At 45.1% G+C, this 20,608-nt stretch overlaps 1 protein-coding gene across 2 annotated transcripts in view; it reads right to left on the minus strand.

Moving 5' to 3' along the window:
• Positions 1-20,608, minus strand: part of DMXL2 (Dmx like 2) — a 1,615,381-nt gene that overhangs the window by 939,364 nt on the left and 655,409 nt on the right. For both annotated transcript variants that reach the window (XM_069222485.1, XM_069222484.1), the window contains exon 20: positions 4,948-5,117. In XM_069222485.1, coding sequence (XP_069078586.1) covers positions 4,948-5,117 — 170 coding nt within the window. The remainder of the gene's footprint in view (positions 1-4,947; positions 5,118-20,608) is intronic.

A 20,608-nucleotide genomic window follows, 5' to 3' on the forward strand; every position in this document is an offset into this window, starting at 1 on the left:
CCTTTTTCGGACGGAGATCCGCCACCAGCCATACTGGCGGTCGGTGGGGAAGTGGAGGCTGCTCCACCTCCACCGCCCGTCATCAGAACACCGCCCACCGAATCACGTCCCATGATTTGGTGTGGCGGTGTTCCGTGATGGGAAGCTGGCGGAGGAGCAGCCCCCATGGATCCCGTCCCCTACCGGAGGATCAACGGACAAGGTAAGTTGATCGTCCGTTAGGGGAGGGGGGGAAGGGGTTGGGGGGTGGGGGTGTTGTGTGCGTGCATGGGGTGTGCGTGTGAGTATGTAGAGGAGGTGTGTCAGTGCGTGTATGCATGCGGGGGGGTGTTGTGTGTATAGGAAATGTGTGCAGGTCGGTCTGTGTGCATGTCTGTATGTGCGCGGGTATGTGTTGTTATATTGTATGTGTGCGTGTAGGGGTGTGTGTATGTGCATGTTGGGGTGGGGAGGGGGTGTGTGTATGTGCATGTTGGGGGTGGGGGGGTCCTGCCACCTTTGGGGGGTGGCATGGGGTGGGGGGCGTGGAGGGAGGACTCAGGGTGGGGGAGACCCTTATCAGTGCCAGGGAAGAAATTCCCTGGCACTGATAGTGCCTACCGCCATGGATTTCGTGGCAGTTCCAAACCAGCCGAAATCCATGGCGGTTTGCAGGGTCCTGATACCGCCGGCGGTCTGGTGACAGCCACCGGGTTGGAGACCGAAGTCTATAGCCCAGCGGTCGGAGTAGAGAAGTGGCGGATGACCATGGCGGTAACCACCATGGTCATAATTCCATTTTTTTTCCCGGCGGCCTGTTGGCTGTTTTACTGCCACTTCTCCCCGTCCGCCAGGGTCGTAATGTGGGCCTATGTGTTTTGGGCCCTCCTTTGACCTCTGCACCTCACCGGTCCTGTGTTGCTGGTGCGGTGGCTTTGCAGTTGCCTTGAACCCCCAACGGTGGGCTGCCTATGCCCAGGAAACTGACTGTATAAGTGCTTCACTTACCTGAGAAAACTAACCAAACTTACCTCCCCCAGGAACTGTTGATTTTTGCACTGTGTCCACTTTTAAAATAGCTTATTGCCAATTTAACCAAAACTGTGTGTACTACTGTTTTAAATCAAAGTCCTATACTTACCTGTGTGAGGTACCTTGCATTTTATGTACTTACCTCAAATCTTGAATTTTGTGGTTCTAAAATAAATTAAGAAAATATATATTTTCTATATAAAAACCTATTGGCCTGGAGTTAAGGCTGAGTGCGTGTTCCTCATTTATTGCCTGTGTGTGTACAACAAATGCTTAACACTACCCTATGATAAGCCTACTGCTCGACCACACTACCACAAAATAGAGCATTAGTATTATCTGATTTTGCCACTATCAACCTCTAAGGGGAACCCTTGGACTCTATGTACACTATCTCTCACTTTGAGATAGTATATACAGAGCCAACTTCCTACAGACAGATTATACAATCCTTGTGTGGATTTTTGAGTGTAGTCTTTTCTTCAACATATTCCACAAGGTCTGAAAAGTCCTTTCCTTGTTAATCCTGAAATCCTTAGTTGTCAGATCTTGGCAGTTGCAGTTTGGAACTGGTTTTCCTGATGAGTAATCATTTATAAAAGAGAAAACTGGTAACAAACTGAGCAGAGCTTATGGAGACTCCCATCACACGATGTGCAGTAGAAATTCGGAAAGAGTGAAGCCTGTGCGGAGGATGTTCTAGAGGAGGCTGTTGCTTGATTGGCTGAAGTTTCGTTCTTACTACATGATGTGGATAGGTTACTTCAGTAAATTTTATCTAGCGATTATAAGCTATGTGTATCATCCTGTACTGCTGATGGCACGGGACTCCCACTTTGACGATGTGGAATGATTCAAGCATATGCACCTATAAAAGAGCCAAAACTGGGGAACATTTGCTTACGCCTCCATCTTTTTTGATTGTCAGTAGTCACTGAGGGGGAATGCATTACTGTGTACTTCGTTGGTAGAAGCCTGGACCACTGAACTCTCAGAAGTAGGATGCTGCGTAAGAAAATCCAGATGGCCACGCACCTGTCTGTAGCAGGAGGCTATTTGCCTGTTTAATGGTAAGCAAGAGCCAGTAATGGCTCAGATGATGTTGGCCTAGGGTGCAAAACCTTGGTAAGTAAGATGGTCTTGGCCTCCATAGAAAACATATGTTCAGGATCCCTCAGCAGCGCATCTGAAGACTATGGCAAATGAAGCACTCACATCTGTTTGGGATACAAGGGGTAAAATCAACACTGTATCAGGGGAAATATGAAGCCCGCTGGTCTCCTTCAGGTCCATATAAATACTACTGTTGTCGTAAAGCGGGGGTAAACCATCCCTATTGTCACCATTTTCACATGAACAATTCTGGTCAGAATCTGAGTAAAAAAAAAATGATAGCTCTGAGGTAGAGGGAGTGTTTTGTCTGCATCAGAAAAGACTGGAGCTGGTGTGCTAGAGCCGAGTTAAAGTACAATAGGAGCGATTGCCAGCTGACGCCCTCTCAAACTCTCTTTGGACCGACAGCAGAAGAATGCTTGAGTCCTGCTTCGACTTATTATGTTTCTTCGTCAACTTTTTCAACTTGCCAGACTAATTTGAAAGCAAGAAAGACCTGTAGTGGGAACAGCCTGGAAAGTAGGCGATCTCGACTTAGTGTGGGAGCAGGATTAACATGAGGTCTGTGACTTCTTTTGATGTCTTGCGCCATACCACTCCTCTTCGCAATCCTAGATCACCTTTGGGACAAGTAGGCACATTCTTCTCCTGACTTGTAGTCTTACCCCCAGCTCAAACATCAGAAGCACACCTACTGCGGGGCCATCACTAACACCTGTTTCTGAAAGTCACAGCACAATGTGAGCCCTGTAATCTTGGGTAGGGTGATCATTGCCTTCCACACTGGAAAACAATTGAAAGACAACATCAACCAAGGAAAAGGGGAACTGAGCTCCGGATCCGCATTTGAAGGTGAGGAAAGAGAGGTACTGACACCTAGGCGCTGGGGTGCCACTTACATACAGTTCAGTTCTGTCAATTTTGGGGCAGAAGAGGCTAACATTGAGCTCTACAGCACCACCTAGTGGTGTGTGAGATTACTGCTGTAAAATCTAGTCTAGCATCTGGGGATTATTCAAACAGATGAAGACCCAGCAATTAGAAGTATCAATCAGTAGGCTCCTTTTTTTCTTTATGTGCCACCTGCCTGTATTTTTGCCCTCAAATAGAAGGCTTTGCTCTTTAGATGCTGCAGTACAGGAGTATTTAATTAATGTGAGAGCTTTTTATGAACATTCATGAAAAATTATGCCTCTGACAGGCTTCCACTGCATATTTACATCACTACATTCATGGACAGAGACATCATTTTCTAAGGGTGCAACAGATAAAACTAAGCAAAAACGTGTTCTCGAATCAGTGCAACTCATCAGGGAAAAATGAAAGTGTTTATGACTATCAGTAAAGAACCAACAATGGAGAAACTCATATGTTAAGGTTTCTCAGAAATGTAACATTTGATTCAATAGTTTTAATCTTTATAAACGGTGTGGTTCATTTTTCAAATTTCATGGAGGAAACTCAGAACTGAACTTTACAAATTTTTTGTGTGTGATCAGTTTTAAAAAAATACAGAGGACTAGTTGCTGTCCGAAGTCAGAATATAAAAGAAAATACTTGACGCATACACTATGTACTGCAATAAATGTTCCAGCTATTTGGAGATCTGATGCAGCCTGTGGAGCAGTTTACGGGCCTCCAGGAAAACTGACTTCTTCCACAATCAGTCTTCTGCCTCAAATGAAGACTGAGTGAGTGCAGTACACTGCCACTCTCTCAGTGCTATAGATGCTGCCAAGTGAACAAAGCCTATGCTTTCATGCAACATTTGGAAGGCAGGAGATAAAGGAAAACCAACCAAGTCTTCTCTGTGAAACCTTGCCAAAATATACCTATTGCTTTGCTTTTATGGATCGGCGTTGTGGGGGGAGGGGAGGAGAGGCGGGTTAAGGATTAACATGGTGAGGGCAGGGAGGTGAAGAAGAAAGTGAGGAGCAACAGCCCAGGATGCAGAGAACAATAAAACATTTGCAATTGCATGGAGTGCTACAAAAATAAAAAAGTGATTGCCTGAATGTAGAGAGTAGAAAGATACAAGTGATCCAATCCAATGGAGGGGAAAAAGCTACATTTCAGAGAGACAGAGAGAGAGAGAGAGAGAGAGAGAGACAAACACAATGCGAGGAAGGAAAGCCAAAAAATAAAAAAAATCAAGAAAATTAGATTGACAAGAAAGGCAAAAAATATGCAGCAATGGACTGATAGAAAGCCTACACAAGGGGCCATCAAGAACAATCAGCTAAAAGTACCCTGCAGGGGAGATCTTAAGAGGTGCTTTCTCTGAACTGTGATGCCTCACTCTGGTTTTCTGCACAGCTTAAGTGGTCAGTGAAAAAGATTCACAACTAAGAAATGAGAAGTGCATGACAGAAAGGTGATGGAAATTGTTCCTGAAGCTTGATTCATGGACTTTGTAGCCTGAAATGACGAGATGCCCCATTACATGGCGCACTAGAGGGGACTTTCGGAAAGGACTTTGGGGCCAACAATGATAGTTGTTATGATCCATAAGTTCTCAGTTTCTCTCCTTCCCTCTTTTCCTCACACTTCATTCTCTCTCTGGTGAAGCACAGTAATTTGGTGCTTCTGTCAAACATTGTCCATACTTTGTCCTGCTATGCTGCCGTTTGTTATAATGAGCTCTGATATGAATTGAAGAGAGATGTTTTGATGTTTTTCTTGCTGTGCTGTGCTATGCATAACAGACATGATTTAAATCGCACAAACTGCTAACCAGTCATATTTTTTATAAAACAAAACATACATTTCATTATTTAAGGTGTCTTCCCACAAGAAACAACACATTGCCTTTGTGGTAAATACCTTCTCAATACACCTCCGTAGGGTATTAACATTCCTGACCCACCAACCTACGCCCATAGCCCTTAGTTCTGGCCATTGAGGATCCCCTCTCTGAATAGCAGGCATCATGTTTATAAGTTCTTCTTCTGCTTCAGAGTGAAAGGCCCACGCAAAATGACATGTAGACAAACCTGAAATATAAAAGAGACATTTGCTCACAGATAAACATTTAAGAAGTTGTTCACAAATTCAAACAACGTTAAAGTAAAGCATATATATTTCACACAAACAAACCACATCATCAACAGAGAGAGACATAACTACCAGTTCATCTGTTGAACACAAGTCAACACAAATATCAAACCAAACAAACCCATTCAGGTTCCACTAAAGACAATAAGTGGTTCCATTTACCAAAACTGTTGTTAAAACATACCCTATCATAGACTGATGCGATATATGCCGATTTGTTTCATGCTTTTCCTAAAAATACCACAACACTATTGACAAGAGTTCACTCAGGCTTTTCCTGCCAGTCTGCACTAGGAGGCCAAGTTATAAAAAGTGCAAAAATTAGATAATGCAGAAATGGGTAGAAGCTGCATTTGCTTCCACGTTAGTGCTACTTTGCATTGGTAGTTAAGTACAAACTGTCCACCTGGCCCAGACCCTTACCATCAGGTTTTCCATTGTTGTAACTAACCAGGATAATCACTGCACAAAGTTAATAGAGAGCATAAAATATGCATATTTACAGCCTGCATATATTATTCCCCACTACTGTACACCTAACTGTAAATATGCCCTTAAACACATGCACAAGTCTGAAGTCAACGTTCTTTGGACAGCATGTGTTAGCTGCACCTAGATGTATACGGCCACGTTTGTGTATACTTATTGAAAAGCCACAAACGCTTGGTCATTGTAGTGTGGGGCAAGACAAGAATTACACAAAACAGAGTTCTACAATGCCATCCAGCAAAAATGTCACAACAGTATGGTCCTGGTCACAATTAAACATTAAACTTTGTTTCCAGAGCTGATGCGAGAGCCCGTTGACAATCTCACTCTTCTTGGGGTCTGAACTGGTGGATTTGTTAAGTAAGTTGTACGACCACACAGAGGCTGGGTTCTCCACTGGCTACAAAGCAATTAATGCCTGAAGAGGCAGACAGTTAAGGAGTTCAGAAGTAGTCATTTTCCTAATACTTAATTTTCCTATGCTTCATAGAGTAGGAGTGCACAATTGGTTCAGACTGCTCATGCCTTCATCACCACATTGCATGGATTTCTACAAATGTGGGGGTCGGTGGGTCGGTTCTTCTCCTTGTTCCTATTCTAGATCATACTGTTCTCTAGTCTATGGCACCTCTTGCCCCATCACGATTCTCCTGTCACTGAGAGGAAGGACTTGCAAGGCGGACCAGGGGAAAACTGAAAGTATAAAATTACTTGCTTACACTACTGCATGATCCATTTACTGTTTCATCTTGTTAATTTCCTGTGCTGTATCTTGATGTTGATTAAATGCCAATAAAAACCTATACTTAAAAAAAAAAAAAGATTCTCTTATCGCAAAGGTGAGTGTGACAAGTTGCTCAAGTCACTGATAAGTTGCTCTTGTCACCTACACTCAAAGCCCTGAAGCATTTCTTCACAGCGCAGATCCTCTGACTGCTGGGCATAAGGTGATGTGAAACCTGCAGACAAGAAAGACAGGATCTTGAATGCCATCACCACCATGCAGGATTCGCTGGAAAACACAACTGATGCAGTGTCAATAGAGTTAGGATTGGTGAGACAGGACCTGCACAGGTTGGCTAAGAGGGTATCGCAGACTGAAAGCACACTCCAAGAGTCCACACTCAGACCACAGTGATACAACAGATGAATAAGGGCCTCATGGATGAACAAGTTACTTAGCTTCGGTAATGTGCCTTCTGGTGGATACACCGATTGGCTGAGAGGATATCACAGACTGAAAGCACACTACGGTAGTCTGCTCTCAGACCACAGAGATGAAGCAGCCAATCAAGGCCTTCACAGATGAACAAGTTACTTACCTTCGATAATGTGCATTCTGGTGGATACTCTATCTGAAAGCAGATTCCTCACCTTGTGAATACCCCCATGAACCAGACAGGATCTAGAGATTTTTCTCAGCATTGTTGCTGCACACCAGTATGTGGTGTCATGCAGATCTGCATCTACTCTATCCCACTCTGAAAGCGACACAGACCACATACAAGCACTACTCCCAGCACTGATGTCAGTTTGTTTCATCACTCCGTCTGCACTATTGAACTGAAAACGTGCTAAGCAATCAGCTATGGCAAGCTAAGAATTTTTCATGCATGGAGAAAATAGTTCATTCCACAGACTGGGGCAATGGAAGGATTGTGAGGAAACAGTGGTTTGAAAGAGTATACATCAGAAAGAGAATTCCTGAAGGTAAGTAACTTGCTCTTCTGATAAATATGTTTTACTGTAGATTCCTCACCTTATGAACGGATGCCAAATCACTACCTCCCAAGCTGGTGAGTCTTAGGAATGCATCCGACCCAAAAAGTCATGCAGGAAATAGGTAAATTGCTCTTTCTACCAGACCTGGCTATCAAGGGAGCAGTGCTTCATGAACATGTGGACTGACGCCCATGTTGCACCCAGACAGATGTCCCCAACGGGCTCTTTGCATGCCAAAACAGTGGTAGCAGAGGCTGCATCTTGGCCAATGTGCAGTAGGTTTTAATGTAGAGTACTATGTACCTCGATGTGGACCGTTTCAGCACTGCCTTACCCTTCTTTGCCCCGGAGAACCCCGTAAAGAAATGTTCATCCACACAATGGTTTGTGGTCGAGTACAATCAATGTAAAAGCACAAACCTCTTGGTATCTAAACGATAAAGCCTCTCCTCTTTCGAGAGGAGAAAATAAACGTGAGAAGGGTGATGAATTGTCTGAAATGAAAAGGCATCACAACCTTTACCAAGAATGCCGTCCTATTCCACGACAAAAGCTTGTCAGGGAAAAAGGTGGGGTATGATTGATGAACAGCTGGAGCTTGAAGCTCACTCACATGAACATCTGAAATTATTGCTATGAGAAAGACTGCTTTGAGAATCAGCAGACGCAAATGGCAGCTGTTCATTTGCTCAAACAAGGTACACATTAGGAAAATGAGAAGCAAATTAAGGGCCCACTGTGGCATCACAAAAGACTTGGGTGGAAATATGTCAACCACACTTTTAAGAAAATGCATCACAGTTAATTCAAATAAGGATAATTGATCCAGTAAAAAAAAAAAAAATGTGAAAGGGCTGACAAATAATCTTTAATAGTCCTTGCTGGGTTAAAGACCCCTAAAAAAGGAAACATCCCACAACTTTACTGTATGGCAGGAATCACACCAAGCCACAAATTTATTCCAGCGCCCGGTGTAAACAGTTTTCATGGATGGATGCCTTGTGGCTTAAATGACATCCACAACTTCAGGAAAGAGATCGAAGGCAGTCAACTGTTGCTCCTCAATCTTCACAAATGGAAATGTAGATTGTGCAGGCTCCTGCCCTTCTGCTGCAATTGAAGGTCCTCCTGAAGTGGCAGCCTCAACAGAGGACAGATGCTCATGTCCAGAAGTTCAGCGTACCAAACTCTGCTGGACTAATCGTGAACCGATAGGATGAGTTGAGCCCAAACTCCACTCTAGGAAAAACGTGTCTCCAAGAGCCAGTTTTTTTCTGAACCCCAGTTTGCAAAAGTATTTACACTGTGCATTCTCAATGGTGGCAACGACATCGAGTCTTGGTTCTCCCCACTGCTGTGAGATGCTCCGCACCATCTGTGGGTGTAGCTGCCATTTGTGATCCATTAGGCATCACCAGATGGGTTTGCCCACCCATGCATTTAAAGATCCCATCAGGTGGTTCACAACCTGGGAGATGACCTGCTGACTCAGCCAGTTCCAGAAGTGCAAAGCCCCCTAGCACAGGACCCCACTCTGCCCTGATTGCCGCAGTACCACATGACAGTGGAGTTGACTGGGAGAACCTCAACCCTCCTTTGTTGGATGGTAGGAAGATCTTCAAGGCCAAGTCAATGGCTTGCAACTCCCAAAGACTGTAGAAATGAGTCTGCCTCAGACCAGAGACATTTGATCTCCACCTCTCCCACATGACCTCTGCAACTTCACAGCAACATGTCCATCACCACTGTCAGCTATGGGTTGGACTCATTTCTATCAAGGACCCACCACTCCAGGTCCTGTGCAGTCTCCTCCGAAACCTAGATGGAATCTGGTAGGTTACCCGGTGCGGAGCCCACTGAGACCTCACATTCTACTGTAAACTCTGCATGTGCCATCTGGTGTAGTCGACAAAAAGGATGCAGGAGACCAGTAAGCCACAGAGACTTAGGAAGAAAAACTGGGATCATAGCACAAATATCCTTGACTCATTAAACCAGAGGTCAGCCTTGAAAATGCACTATAGAATGGCACCTATGAAAGGGAGTTTCTTGCGAAGGAGTCATGTGCGGCTTCAACACACCCTAAAGATTTTAGCAGGTTCACCGTTGTCTGCAGGTGGTCTTATGACTGGCTGTGGCAAGCTAGCCTTCAACAGCCAATCGTCGGGGTAGGGAGAGGGAGAAAATACTTTTTTTTCTCTCCAAAAGATTGCACTATTTTGACTGCAGACTGTACCATGTTATTCTCACAGGGCATTGTATGGTTTGTGCTTATGACAACAGGTGTGCATACCACTGCAGCAGGGTAAAAGCTCCCAAAGAGGCAGCACTTTTGTTGAATATGACTTAATAAAAGCAATGTCAAGGCTTAGGCAAGGATAGCAATCACATAAATCATCAGAAGAAGGTTGTGGCCTTGGTGCTGAATTGGTTTCAGAGTTGATTTGAAGTACGCTAGATACCACCCTCTCAAATGAATTACATGGTTTAAGTTTTGTACTTGAAGTAGTTTGGCTCAGCTCTCGGAAGAGATACACAGTTGAGGATGCTTGACGTTTCTTCACTGTAGGGAGGAAATAATGATCACAGAGCATATGGGCAGGGGGTTCCTCAGCAATTGTAAAGGATCAGCAAAGGCATAAACGCAAAATCAAAACATGTATGTTCTTATAAAAGCTGTTTATTCAAAGGAACTCAAATCAGAAGCTCTGTTAAGCTATTCTTTAGGTTAATACAACTCCAGGTAGAGTATACAAAGGGGTATACTTTCATCATTTGGAACGCATGGGGGCTAGGGCACCTCACAGACAGAGATCAGCTGCACACCTTCTTGAGGTGATGCAGTGCTCACTTTGTTGTTCTTCAGGAGACTCACCAGGACCAAAGAGGAGAGGCTAAAGAAAAACAGAAAGGCAAGGTTTATTTCATGTCATACTCTGCATTTGCTGGAGGTAGGTTACTTTGGCCCCATCCTGCTGTCTGGCCATGGCACACTAGAAATATCTGAAAGGATAATACATGTATGCAGAGGGACAAACAGATCGAAGAAATCTCCAATTACTATGCTTATATTCACCCAATACCGGACATGCAACATTTTTCGACAGTATTTCACCATTGCTGACAGCATAGCAGTATAATCAGATGGAGATAGCTGGTAATTTTAATCACTTCATGAATACTGAGATGGCTAAGTCGCACCCCCTCATTATCCAACACATCTTCAATATGATCGATACACAGAAAGATTGAATATCTGGTCATTAATTTAGAAGGTGGTTGTAGTAAACTGGCCCTTGTTGCAGTTACCCCCCCAACTTTTTTGCCTAATATTGCTGCTGACTTGACAGAGTGTGCTAGGATCCTGCTAACCAGGCCCGAGCACCAGTGTTTTTTCCCTAAAAATGATAAGTCACTTGTAAAAGGTACCACTGGTACCAAGAGCCCTGTGACCAGGGAGGGACCCAAGGGCTACAGCATGTGTCATGCCACCCTAAGGGACCCCTCACCAAACACACTGCCATTTTCAGACTGTGTGTGTTGGTAGGGAGAAAAAGGCAAAGTCGACATGGCATCCTCCTCAGGGTGATACAAGTAAAGGTACACTGTTCCACGTGTTCTAGAATGGCCTAGGGGACCTGAGGTCACAGGAGCAAGAACCCTCAAGCATCACAATGGATGACTAGTATCATCATCGGGAAATGCTCCTCGCCAGGCCGGCGCTGCAACGCCTGACGGGCTCCCCGTGAGGGGGCTCTAAGCTGTGCTGTTCTGATAGTGACTGGTGGGTTCAAACTATCTGGACAGAAATGCCTATATTCCGGCACCAGCAAACACAGGACAGAACAGAAAGAAAGGCAATCTAAAATTGGTTATTCATCACCACATATATCATAATTGTAATCAATGTGAGCGGATGAAGACCAAGATTAAATACAGAAGGAGAATAATAAATTAAGTATTTAATGCTCAATTACTCTCAAAATAGCAACAGATGTCAGAGGTCTATGATTATTATAGTGCCTCTAGGATAAGGTCGACATGTTTCGCGTTGTGCGGTCCAAAGGGATCCAATGACGCTTCATCAGTGCGGTCCAAAGGGATCCAATGACGCTTCATCAGGACCAAAATTAAGTTCTTCTCCAATTAAAGGAAAAAAATCTCAATATCAAATTAAAAACACCGGTCACTTACATTAAAGTAAACTGGCTAGGTCAAAGTCAGGTCGCCCTAGAAGACAAAAAGAGAAAAAGAGAAAAAGGAAATACACCAAAATATACCCCAACTGTGGTTGTAGAGGTGTGTATGTGAACTATAAATGTGATGGGTCATAAAACATGTCAAAAACGGTGCAACAAGACAGGCTTACCATCCCCAAATTGAAAACAGGCTCCTTGGTAGGCCTGGGCGAGCGGTTCATCAGCTGGGTACAGTGCAGTTATAATGTCCTAAGGCAGCGGTCCGGGTGAATGGACTAACATCATCCCCCTCCCAGGTCACTTGGGGCACCAGACAAGGCTGCCCATTATCCCCATTACTTTTTGCACACTACATGGAGCCCTTTGTTGAGTGTATTAGTTGAAATCCTATAACAACTGGCATCCATATGGAGGAACGGACAAGCTAGCACTCTATGCAGATGACATCATGGTGGTCCTGATCATCCCCTTCAGTCTTTGCCTCCACTGATGGAGAGTTGGAGGCTTTCAGAAATGCCTCTGATTTAAGGTGAACCTACAAAAATCTAAGATTCTATACTTGACAGTGCTGGCGGCAGATCCGGTTCTTCTAAAACGAAGCTTCCCCATCATCTGAGAGGTTCAGGAAGTGATAAATGTGGGACTCTGCATCCATTCCACCACAGTTCAAACCGCAATATCTAACTATGGTGCCTTACTGTTGAGGGTGTGCGCGGACCTTCACTCCTGGAAGGCCTATGCACTCTCCTGGCTGAGATGCACTGCAACAGTTAAGATGACCTGGCAACCTAGATTTCTATACAACATGCAGACGTTGCCTCTACCTCACCCTCCCCACGTGCTGACTAAACTACAAAGTCACATGGAGGACTACATTTGGGAAAGGAAAAAAGCACGCATAGCCAGGAAGCAGACTTACCTGCCTCCAGGGATGGGTGGCCTGGGAATCCCTCATCTTACGCACCAGGCCACTCAACCGAGGTACTTAGTAGGGTGGACCAGACCTCTCATTGAAAAACACTGGTGCTTATATCTTCCCAATTTTAAAGCCACAATGGAAGTCTGGGACAAAGTACAAATGAGCAGAAATCTTTCCATCCGAATCTCCCCCTTACTTCTGATCATAGGTAATTCGAACTTTCCCATGTTCAATGAATCAGGCCTTCTGACCTTCACTCCAACAACACAGTGTCCCTGAAACCACTCTATGACAGCATTTGGCATTATGCCATTGGGTCACTCAGCCTTTCATTCGGCTGTATGCAAGCCATACCCAATTCCCAATTCAGAAACGGCTGACTAGAGGTTCCGACGAGCACCTATTCTAATACATCTACAACTTTCTCAACACTATACAAGCCCAACCTGCATCCTCAGTACAGCAAAGTTGGGAGAGGGAGTGCGAGCATTCCTTAACACCTAAGGGGTGGTCCAACATCCTCAAACAGGCTAACTCGTCGGCATGAATAGCCTCGGGTAGAGACACTTCTTAAGGTGGTACACTATTGGTATTATACACCTGCATGTGTAGCCCAATGGAAAAGGCTGGAGATGCTTACTGCTGGCGGGGCTGTACTCAGAGGAGAGAAACCTGACATCTTCATTGGAGATGTCCAAAACTCTACCGCTACTGGTCTGAAGTTTTAGATGCCACTGACAAAATATTTAACATAACGATCCCTAGGTTTCCGAGCTAAATACTTTTGGGCGTTCCAGATGTCTTAAACTACCCCTTGAAATCGCTATAGGGATAAGCAATCACATTGGCCCTATGCGCTGCTAAGCAGGTTCTGTTAACACGATGGGGCACTGACACCAGACCTACGCATCTAGTTTGGCTATATAGACTCTGGGATTTAACAGGCATGGGGAAGCTGATGGTCAGGGTCGAACAAAGATTGCCACAATTTGATAAAACCTCTCACGAGAATTCGTGGAGCTCACTTGCCCTCCTTATCTACGGATCCTCTGCCTCACACTTGCAGACTCCGTATCAGCGTAACTTCATACATTATAGAGGAGGACCCTGGTTTGATCAATATCGAGCTCTGCATTACAGCTTCATCGTTTCGGGAACCTAGTCAGTGGTATACGTACACATCTCTTTTCCTTATGTTTCTTTAACTATCTCTATTCCTTCTCTCTATTGCTCCTCACTGGCCAGTGGATGTAGGTGAGAAGTTTGTACTGTTTCATAACATAACTATTGTAAAATCAATAAAGAAATGTAAACCTAAAGTCTACGTTCAAGATATACATATCAATTTAAAGACAGGAACAGAAATTAGCTTGCATTAAAGCAGGGCCTGTGTACAGCAAAGAGAGCACACACTATTCCAGAGACTAAAGGCTAATATAAGGAATTTCACTTGCCACAGCAACATGCATAACTCCACAATAGGCTAAGCTTGCATGGCTTCAAAGATTACACTGCACTGCAACATGCTGAAGATAAGTGAAGCCGATTTCTAATCAGGCTACTTAGAGCAGAGGTTCAGCACATGCCAATAACAGCTATACGCCACATTTTGGTACATTCCCTCTTGCTACCACAAAGATTGCTAGAAGAAAAGGCCTACCTGGTTTCCCTGTTAGCTCTAGGTGAGATCAACCTAGCAGTGGATGAACTGGCTACAGACCGGAATTTAGAGTTTTTTGGGGCAGGCCGATGGCGGTGTGCAATTGTCCTAATCCCAGGATCCGCTGTATTGGGTCTGGACCAAGTATCCAAAAGGACATTGGTGAGGGCTTCATTGAACAGAAGAAGAGGCTCAGATGTGGAGGCCCCTGCTTGAAACACCTCCATCAGGAGATTAGACCTAACCTGAACAGTAAGCAGCTCAGGCCGAGGACCTCAGCCGTGCCACTGACCACCATGGAATAAGCTGCTCCCTCCACCGTAGCCACGGTAGGAGAAGACAGCATGTCAGCATCTGGAGAGGTATCCAGACCACTGGCCTTGCCCAACTCTGGTGCCCAGTCCAAGTTAGGGTCATCCTGGTATTCATAAGGGTCCAGGGACTCCTACAATCCATCCTCAAATTCAAACCCATAGGAATAAGGGTCTGAATCCAGCCTATGGTGAATAGGCCCCTTTAAAGGAGAAGGCGGCGTCGGCTGACGCCGGTCAGATTCATCAGGGATCAGGTCGACGTCGATGGTGGGCACTACCGACGGGAACGTCGACAATCGAACTGGCGCCAGGGCACGTCTCGATGGTACGACCAGCGTCGGTGCGGATCCAAGAGCAGATCCGGAGGGGACTTCGGTGGCCGGAGGCGCGGAACCAGAAGGCCCTGCAACTGAACCCTTTGGGCCCGAAGGCGCCGTAGTGGGATTGCACTGCCCAAAAATGAGGCACATGACTTGTGAAAATTCTTTCAATTGGGCAGGGTCGCCCCAGCTCCCAGGAAACTCGGGGAGGCGCGGATCAGACCCAAAAGCAGGCTCCGAAGACTGAGGCCTCAAACGTCGATGCTCCTCCTGTGTCGCATCAGTCGATCGACGGGGTGAAGTCGAAGGATTAAAGGATTTCTTTGACTACTTCTTCTTATCTTGACCCGAAGACTTCGAAGAAGACGAGAGGTGGTGGCTCCGCGGCTGGTCTCAAGACCTTCCCCTTGAGCGAGACCGGGACCTATGCAGAATCGAGCGTTGGGTCACCATAAGCTTGAGGGAATGCTCCCCAAAGGCCTTCGGGTGCATAGCCCGGCAATCGGAGCACAACTTTGGATCGTGGTCTCGCTCCAGGCACCACAAACAGACCCAATGCGGATCCGTCACGGACATCATGCGGTGATAGTCCCCGCACTGTATGAAGCTGATCTTTGGGGACATTCCTCATCACACCAAAAATCACAAACTCAACAAAAAGTTGAAGTCGGCCAAAAATTGAGCAAGGGTAGCTCTCTCCGGATCAGCACATGGCACTAAAAGAAAAGAACTGACGTCACTGCTCTGAGGTGGCGTCTATGTACTACTCCTGACGTCCTCACAGTGACTACGATGCCAGCGACACCAGCGGAGTCGACCAAGTGTATTGCTTCAAGAAAAAATCTATGGATCCAGTCTGACGCCTGGGGGAAAATTGTAAGGTACGGAATCTGCAACTAGAAGTCTTAATCAGAAGCCTGGGTATATGGGGTATCGGGAAAAAGCATATGCAAAAATCCCCAACTATCTGATCGAAAAGACATTCCCCCATGACCCTCGCTGTAGATACCAACTGGCAGAAAACTTACATTTCTGGTTCTCTTGCGTGGAAAAGAGATCCAGTGTCAGCTTGCCCCATAAGGAGAAGATCTTGCTCAGAGGTGACTGGTCGAACTCCCATTTGTGGCAGCAGCTCCTTGTTTTGCTCAATGTGTCCACCAGGACGTTACTCATACCAGGAACAAGTTCTTCCTGCAGTGTTATTGTGGGTCATTCTCAGTTGTAGATACCTTGTGCTACCTTGGAAAGGGCAGTCATTCTTGTGCCCCTTTGTTCACAGAGTGCATGATGGTGGTATTGTCTGTGTGAATTAACACTCATGAGCCTGCTATCCTTGGCAGAATATCTTGGAGGCTCTAAGAAATTGCTTTGAGTTCTAACCAATTTATGTGCATGTTCTTTTGGTCCAGAGAACAAGTCCCACTTATATGAAGGTCTTGCAAACGGCCACCTCAACCCTCTAGGGAAACATATGTGGTAATCATGTAAACAGCTATCTGAGGTAAGAATGTTAGTCCCTCTGAGAGATTGTCTGCTTGTGGCCGCCAGGTTAGAGCCTCCATTATGCCTGGAGTGACCTTGATCAGATCGTCGAATGATCCCTCTACCTGAATCCATTGTTTGTCTAATTCCTCCATAAAGGTCTCAATTTTAGATGGGGAAAAAGGTACTAGTGGGATTGCTGAGGACATCATCCCTAGAAGCGACCTGAATAGACGTACTGGAGCAGACTTTCTTCTCAACAGCCTGTATGCTAGCTGTGTAAGCCTTAGATAAGAATGCCTGTCCTGAGATAAGAATGCTTTGTCTTGGGTTGTATCCAAAACTGCTCACAGGAACATTACCCTTTTTGAATGAAGAATCAATTGCTTCTGGTGATTGACAGTCAGACCTAAACTTTTGAATAGTGTTAGACAAGCCTTTGCAGGTGCAGATGCTTGACAAGCTGTTGGTGCTTTATTTCTGCCAACTGACGAATTATGGAAATACCTGAAAACCCTTTTGCCTTAGAGAGACTGCGACTGGAGCAAGACATTTAGTAAAGATACAGGGGGCTGATCTAAGATTTCAAGGAAGGCCTTTGAATTGATGGTGAGTGCCAGCTACACTGAATCCCAAAAATGTGTGATGTCTGGGATGAATAGGGATATGAAAATAAGCGTCCTGTAGATATAATGTTGTCATGTAATCTCTGTGGTTGAGGAGATGTAGGATGTCTTGAAGGGTTACAATGGGAAAGGAATGCTTCTGTGGATATCTATTTAATTTTCAGAGATCCAGAATGGGTGTTCATTCTCCTGATTTCTTTTTCATTAGGATAAAACCGGAATAGAAACCCATCCTTTTAGGAGTGTGGAACTTTTTCAGTGTCTTCGTCAATTAACATGGTCAGGGCTTTGTTGCGAAGTAAGTGGAGATGAAGTGGGTGCACTTCCTTTGTTCTTTTGCCCCGCTGTAGTATTTTCTTTGCTTCTTCTCTTTTGTCCTCAGGCAAAAGTTCTATAAATGCATCAATGTCCAACCACGTCTGCCGGTCATGCCATCCCAATATGGCCAAAGTATTGATAGCATGGACTGTAATTGACGACATTAAGGAGAATCACTTGCCAATATTATCAAGGTGCCCGCATTCCTATCTGGTGGAGTTGGAATATGTTTTGAGGGATTTCTGGCCCATTTTTGAGCCACATCAGATATCACTGAATCTGGTTTTGGATGTCCTGCTAAACATGCAGGCAAATCCACTGGTGCCTTTTTTTTTTGTCAATTCATGGCAAGACAGCAGGGAATGTAGATGAATTTTTCATTATTTTTGTGCCTTCTTCCCAAATATTATCTACTATTGGTATCGCTCTTACAGATCTCTTGACAGGCTCTTTAAAATTATACAAAAAGCAGTCTGATTGCTTAACTGTCAATGGTATTTTGAATTGCTTTGCAGCCCTTTACATGGGATTATGGAAACCCCCAATGTCATCCAGTGGAGAGTCAACTGGTCGCAGTGTGATTGGAGATGGAGTTGGAAGTAAACAGTCATCCCATTCATTGAGAACAGAATGGTTGTCGGCTATTACTGTTTCTTCCTTGTCATCACCTGAGGACATGTCATTTTCTAGGAGTTACTGGTGGAAGCCGGTGTCAAAGGTAGAGGTATAGGATGAGGTGATCTCACAGATGGAGGTGGACGCATTGCTGTTAGGCTGTGTTGGAGAGTGTGTGGGAATCTTTTATAATAATCTTGTAGCATGCCTTGGAGGTCTTGGAATAAGGCTCTAGGAACCTGAACCATGCCTTCCTGGGGAAGGTGAGTGGCTACAGTGCTGCCCATATTGCCTAGGTCTTTCATAGTACTGAGTCTTTTGCAGAACATCTTAGTCCTCATAACACTGTTCCTCACCCTCCTCTTGATAATTGACATTAAGTTCAGAAGGGCTATGGGCAGCTTCAAATGAGCCGTCATCTTCGGAGTCTTCCTCATCAAAGTGGTGAACGAGAGGGAGGAGAGACTTTGTTTTGGGATTTATGCTCTGGGAGCAGTTGTTGAGATTTTATCTACCTCATTGATGGTTTTGTCAACTACGTTGTCGTCGACTCTGTTGCTGTGCAAACCTGTTGCCATGGCTTGATTGACAATTTTAATCTCAACAATGTCTTTGTCAATACCATTAATGACTCCGCCGCTGACGGAGCTTTCGTTGGCGATACTTTTGCCATGGGATCACCATTGACAATTTAGTCGATATAGCTGTCATCGACGCGGATATTGACATTACTGTAGTCACCGACGCTGGAATTTTCGACAGCGATGATGCGGTCGTCGATATTTTCAAAGCAAGCTTAGACGTGATAGTTGACAGTTCACATAAGGATTTCTCCAGGCGTACCCCAGTTTGGCAGACTGAGTGGCAAGGTCTCTGACCTTACAGTTTCTGAGGAGAGTTTTTCTTTTTTCTCCTTATGGGAACTGTCTCTAGCAGACTTAGACTGAGTCTTTTTCTAGGCCTTTGTATACATGTCTGATGTTTTTTGGTCAAGCGACCTTTCCTTTTACATGACCTTTCCTGAGAGTGAGTAGAATCCTCACTACCCTCGTCCTCAGAAAGAAGAGACATATATGGTTTAAATTTCTGTAGCCATAAAAGAACCACCCGCTATCTTTTATAATCTTGATGGAAAAGGTACCTCAACTTGTGGGTAGGGTGAAGGCAGTATATACAGTCCTTGTGTTAAGTTAGAAGATATAAAGCAATTACCTGTTAGCGAACCGCAAGGTTGTGATATACTAGGGAGAAGGCCTATACCCAGAACCAAAGACTGAATAGCTGACTTTATACAATGTAATGACGCATTACAGTCAAATAAGCGAACACACTGCCCACAAGTTTGTCTCCCCCGGCCCCCGCCATCTGCCCCTCTGTGAGGTCAACATGCCGCGAAGCGCGCTGACGTCACTATCTGTTTTCTCCACTGGAGCAGGAAGCGAGCGTAAGGCCGCTTCCTGCTACGGTGGGGAAAACGGGCCTCACCGGCATTCGGGAAGGCCTTGTTTGCAAGGCCATGAAACCCCGCTAGACACCAGGGATTTCACTTTGGGGGGTGGGTCAGTCCCCTCAGAAATATATATGCTACGATCGGCCCCCAGGAAAACCACACCCACATATAAAAGTGACAAGGTGAAGTAATAATGTGTCTTTTTTTTATTGTTTTGAGATAACGTGCTGATTGAGGAAAGAAGCGGAGGTAAGGTGACCTCTACTGTTCCATGTATCTCACACGCACACCCCATCAATTTTGGGACTGTCTACGTAGGCTAGTATTTTAGAGCGACAGTTTAGCCAGTACGAGAGATGGCATCTCGTTGAATGACTGCTGCTCAAGCCCTAACTTGGGTTATAGAGGACAGTTCTGCCATAGGATCAGAGACAGACAGCATCTGGGGGATAGGACAATGGCGCAGACTCAGGGAGTCATTTTCCATTCAGAGGAGTCCCATTTGATAACTCCTCTTTCAGTGATTTTGAAGAAGGTGATGAGGGCAGTCCTGCTGTTCCTTTGCCAGCACAGTCTGTGCAGCGGGACAATAGCGGGTTTGCCCAACCCAGAGGAGAGGTGCATGCAGCGGCAAGCACAGAGAGAGTGCTCTCTTGGGAGCGCCCCAATTTAGTTCAGCCCCAAATTCCACCACCCAAATCATATTGTGGAGACATCAAAATTATCTATCACAAAAGAACCTGGTTTTGTAAGGCAGGTACCTGTGTTTTTGGTCCTGGGCATGGTGGCCATATAGGGAAACCTATCAACCCCAGATAGAGGTGTGACCTGTGTGGATCCCCCAAAGTTTTCTTAGCCAGAAAATCCCGAAAAGGTGAAATGTTGAATAAAAACTCTATTTTTTTCTTGCATTTCTGTCACACAAACTACAGGAATATGCTGTGATCCACAAAATTACTACCACCCAGTGTTTCCTCACCTGCCCTCATAAAAACGCTATCCCACTTCAGTGCCTGTACCCAGTGCCTGCGTCTGGAATGGATCACCCCAGGGTCAACAGTTGCCCTCATGTACGGACCAACATTGATTGTTGTGTGATCTATTCCTGACACGGGCACTAGGCCTACCCACACAAGTGAGGTACCATTTTTATTTGGAGACTTGGAGGAATGCTGGGTGAAAGGAAATTACTAGCTCCTCTCAGATTCCAGAACTTTCTATCACCGAAATGTGAGGAAAAAGTGTTTTTTTGCCAAATGTTGAGGTTTGCAAAGGATTCTGGGTAACAGAACATGGTGCGATCACCACAAGTTAAC

The sequence above is a fragment of the Pleurodeles waltl genome, chromosome 3_1 (genome assembly GCF_031143425.1).
Source record: "Pleurodeles waltl isolate 20211129_DDA chromosome 3_1, aPleWal1.hap1.20221129, whole genome shotgun sequence".
In the NCBI taxonomy this organism is placed as follows: Eukaryota; Metazoa; Chordata; class Amphibia; order Caudata; family Salamandridae; genus Pleurodeles; species Pleurodeles waltl.